This window comes from Octopus bimaculoides, chromosome 10 (assembly GCF_001194135.2).
Source record: "Octopus bimaculoides isolate UCB-OBI-ISO-001 chromosome 10, ASM119413v2, whole genome shotgun sequence".
Classification (NCBI taxonomy): Eukaryota; Metazoa; Mollusca; class Cephalopoda; order Octopoda; family Octopodidae; genus Octopus; species Octopus bimaculoides.
In genome coordinates, this window is record NC_068990.1 from 48030325 (window position 1) to 48035490 (window position 5166).

General features: G+C 37.4%; 1 protein-coding gene across 3 annotated transcripts in view; it reads right to left on the minus strand.

Moving 5' to 3' along the window:
- LOC106868908 (organic cation transporter protein) overlaps positions 1-3874 on the minus strand; it is an 86204-nt gene extending 82330 nt beyond the window's left edge. Inside the window, exon 1 of one of the 3 annotated variants that reach the window (XM_014914368.2) lies at positions 3207-3867. In XM_014914368.2, the coding sequence (XP_014769854.1) occupies positions 3207-3397 (191 nt within the window). In that variant the 5' untranslated portion in view covers positions 3398-3867. Of the gene's footprint in view, positions 1-3206 lie in introns of all 3 variants that reach the window. The other 2 variants (XM_052971173.1, XM_052971172.1) reach the window with 2 other exon arrangements.
- Between the last annotated feature and the right edge of the window lie 1292 nt (positions 3875-5166).

Consider the following 5166-nt stretch of genomic DNA (forward strand, 5'->3'; position numbering starts at 1 on the left):
CTAGAAATAGATCACATTTTGTGTCTATTAAGACCTAAAAAGTTCTCAACATGAAATATAGCAGCATACCAAAAACGTGAGCGGGCAAGACATTTAAAATCACCTAAAAAAATCATTATTAAACAGGAACCAGGTTTCGGATTTAACAAATTCTTACCGTAAACACACACACACATATATGAGAGTGAAAGGTAGACTATGATGCCTGTGTGTGAACAGCCATGCTACAAGGCAGTGAAACATGGGCTGTAACTGCTGAGGACATGCATAGGCTTGAAAGAAATGAAGCTAGTATGCTCCACTAGATGTGTAATGTTAGTGTGCATACAGAGTGTAAGTGCCTGAGAGAACAGTTTAACATAAAAACATCAGATTTGGTGTGCAAGACAGACGATTGCACTGGTATGATCATATGTTGTGTATAGATGAGGCCAGCTGTATAAAGAAGTGTCACACCCTAACAGAGGAGGGAACCTGTGGAAGAGGTTGACTCAGATAGATGTTAGATGAGGTGGTGAAGCACGGCCTTTGAATGCTGGGCTTCACAGAGGTGATGACAAATAACCAAGACCTTTGGAGATATGCAGTGCTTGAGAAGACCCAGAAAGCCAAGTGAGATCATAGCGTGGCCAATGCCAGTGTCACATAACTGGCCCATTTAAAAATACCCTTCAATCATCGGGCAGTATACTGTGCTTGTGAAGACCTAGTGCCGCCTGACTGGCACCCATGCCAGTGGCACGTAAAAAGTACCATTTGAGTGTGTCTGATGCCAATATTGCTAGACTGGCTCCCATGCCAGTGGCATGTAAATAGCACCATTCAAACGTGGTCAATGCTAGTGCTGCCTGACTGGTTCCCATGCTGGTGGCAAGTAATAAGCACCATTTGAGCATGGTTGATGCCAGTGCTGCCTGACTGGCTCCCATGCCAGTGGCAAGTAAAAAGCACTCACTACATTCTCAGAGTGGTTGTTGTTAGGAAGGGTACCCAGCTGTAGAAACTTTGCCAGATCAGATTGGAGCCTGATGCAGCCTCCATTTTCTTTTCTTCTTTTAAGTGGATATAAACTATATGCTTAATATACACCTATTGTTTTAAGGGAATTTATTTCCCTAACAGTACTAGGTATTGAATCAGTATTTCCTTGGATGCAACCATCCCTTCACAAGGTTAACATATCCTCCATATTAAATATATATACAGCTTAATTGTTTGAAGGATTCATGTGAATCAAGGTATTTTAAAAACAAAGACACCAGGACAACTCTTGCCGGCTTCACAGCATACCCAACCAAAGGACGTAACTCCTAAAGTAATCCCCTGACCCCTTTTTCGTTTCACTAACTTTTTCACAGCAGCCACTGACCAGTTGTGCTAATCCACCTCCGACAATAGAGAACAGTCACCATATTCCCTTCCATATCGTCTAACTCTGATGAGCGTAAAGTTATATAATTGGTTTGTTACCTAACACTCCATTGTATTTTTCACGTGAAACTGATTGGTTTCACCAGCCGTGATGGATGTTTAATAATATATATATATATATATCGTCGGTAAAACATAAATTTGAAAAAGAATCATACTCTAAGTTATAAAGCAGTATATGATATAAAGCTAGATAAGGCAGGTTTATGGGATTACCCTAGGTTTCACGTCCATAAAGTGCTTAGCTTTCCGGCGTATCATCAGATCCCCAAAGCTAACTCACTTCAGAGGCTTATGACAATAGGTTTCAGGATCTGATGATACGCCGTAAAGCTAAACACTTTATGGACGTAATACCCAGGGTAATAGCATAAACCGGCCTTACCTAACGTTCCAAAACCCATCGCGATAGGTGAAAATCCGCGAAGTAGGAACAGTACTGTACTGTATATTTTTTTAAATTATTTTTATAACTTGTATATATTTATTTTATTATAAATGCAAAACCACACCACAGAGGAATCGAGGTAAGCTTAAATAATAAACCGCGATATGGCGAGAGATTACTGTATATATGGAAAGAAAATATTAGATAGAATTAAGTAAACATATTAGACACGTTTATGTTTTGTTTTCAATTTACATAAGTGTAACAATAAAATGTAATTCGTTTGCTATTAAGAGTACAACCAATACATTCTTACATTAATATTACGTAAAAACCAGATGTAGTTAATTGAAGTCACCGCATACTCTACTTAGATTTGATTTCATCAGATCACTGGAAGACGAAAGGGCTAAATGGGAAGTTTTATTCAGATTGGGAAGAGTATATAGTTAATAAACTACTACACATGTGAATAGAATTTGAGGATCATGAACATTTTCGAATATATACAAATAATGATTTCTAATATTAATAGAAATAACCAAGATGATTTTTTAAAAATAACTATCAACTGATTCTAATATAAGATATGGGCCAGAATTTAAAGCGAAGGAAGATAGACGATTAAAATGACCATAGATTACTACTTTATTTCATCGACCCCGCTGGACAGAGGAAATACAAAGTTGACCTCAGCAGACAAGCTCTAACCTCGGAACTTAGAGTGCAAGAACAGTTTCTTTATAAGCTCGAAACATGCAAAAACTTCACGAAAAAGGGTGAGGTGGGACAAATAACTTACATAAAATCCAAAGGAAGGGGTGAAAGACAATTAATTATAGGCAAAATTAAAGATTTCCAATAACATTCGAACGAGTAAAAAGAACAAGTAAAAACATTAATAAGAATTTTTTTCTCCGGTAATTTTCTTTCATGTAAATAAATGTTTATGTTAATTTAAAAATCTGCCAGCAAAATCTTATCAAATGACAATGTTCTAAAAGATATACATGTTTATATGTTATATATGAAAATAAAAAAATCTCATGAGGAACACCATATGCCAAAACACGAGTCTCTGCATGTCGGTCGATCTGCTGGAAATAACAGCCAAATCATCTTTAGATCACAAATTACCGTCTTAAAAACGAAAAATTGAAATGACACGTAGTATACTCTTGGCTTAACTACATAATGCCCAATAGAAAAGGCAGGAGAGATCTCGCCGATAATATCTGGATCCGAGTTGTTCTGGGACTAAACAACATAAACAGTTGAGTGGTGGGTTACAGTGCGTGTATGTGTGATAAAAGAAAAACGTAAAAAACAAATTAAAGAATAACAAACAATAACAGCTTCATTAAGAATAAAGATATATTGGATTTACCTAAAATTTGGCACATAGAGTACGAAGACAAACAACAACGTCGAGATTCCATTGCCTACTAGAAGTGGACTTAAAATCAATAATTCTTTTAGTTGATAGCGACCGAAGCCGCCTATTTTTGTCAGAATGTCTTTGTTACCCAGTAATTCTGTACGTTCGTTGACCGTCTCCTCTTCATTATCTTCGTTCATTTTGTTTGCTTTTTCTTTCTTTTTAGAGCAAAATCAATATAAATAAATCAACATACAAACAAGAATAACAAATAAACAAAACCAACAAGAAAACCTCTTGTCACATTGTATATCGTATATCACCCTGTTTGTAAGTGCGGCGAGCAAAACATTCTGGAGGTTAACTAATTAATCACGATCAATCAAAAACTAGGAAGATGAATCGAGGACAGCAAGCATAAATTTATAATGATGATAAACGAAGAAGATAATGTTGATGGTTCTATTTTAAACGCTTGGTTCGCTGGTATTTTTTCTTTTCTTTTCTTTTTTTCTGTCCTTGTAGCACCTGTCACATTATAAGCAGTTCAATTCTTTCTGTCTTCAACGTTTGTAAACAATTCAGACCGGAAATGTGGTGACTATTTCACTGACGACTCCTACCACTTTACATCCACCACTACTACGACAGCAACAACAATAAAACAGAATCTACTACTACCACTACTACTGCTGCTGCTGTTACCACTACCGTCGTCACCACCACCACCACCACCACCACTACCACCACCACCACCACCACTTCTAATACTACTACTACTACTACTACTACTACTACTACTACTACTACTGTCACCATCACCACAACCACCACTACCATTACTACTAACAATACTGCTGCCAACTGCACCACAACTACTACTATATTTTTTACCAGCACAACTACAACTACCATTATCACCACCACCACTTTACTACTACTACTACTACTACTACTACTACTACTACTACTACTACTACTACTACTACTATCACCACCTACATCAACACCACTACAACGTCACCACCACCGCTGTTGAAACTATTACTACAACCACCATCACAACTATCACTACCAACACCACTACTACCACCACCACCACCACCACAATTACCATCACCATAACTAACATCACAGCTGCTACTACTTTTTACCACCACTACTACAACTACCATCACCACAACCGCCAGCACAACTACTACCACCACAACCACCACATCTACCATCACTCTACCCATTATCACTACAGCTACAAATTCTGCTGCAACAGCATTCCCACCACGAATATAATTTAAAAGTTTCCTCCTATTGTTTTATTTTGAAGTTTTTGTTTATTTTCAAATTTATAAAATGAGTCAAATATTTTGTAAATAGTTGCTTTTCTTGTCAACTATTTGACAACTAAGGTTCTTTTTACATATCTTTTTTTAATTTGGTATCTATTTTATTTATATTTTTTTGTACCTTTTAGTCAGAAGGTAGGTAGAGTCCATTTTCTTTTACAGGATCTCCAAGACCTGGTAGAAGGGAAGGGGAAAACAAGAGTCTTGGCGCAAATGCTTGCGACATAGAAGATTGCATATAGGCACTCAAGGTACAAGATGGCCTTATTGAATCAAGAGGTGGTTTAAATCTATCATCTAAATATACCATAGCGGGATTACAGGACGCAACGAGCTATAACATTTACTGCAAAGTATTTGGTCTAACGTTCTAATAGTCCCTTGAATCCAATGCCTTGGTTCATTTATTTATTTATTTACCCCGGAAGAATGAAAGGCAAAGTTGACCTCAATGGGATCTGCACTCAGAGCGCAGGGATTTAGAGCAAATGGCTCGAAACATCCTGTTAATATATTACTGGGAAAGTGAAGGCGGCCAGTTGGCAGAACCACTAGCACGACGGGGAAAATGCTTAGCGGCATTTCGCTCGTTTTTACGTTCTGAGTTCAAATTCCGCTGAGGTCGA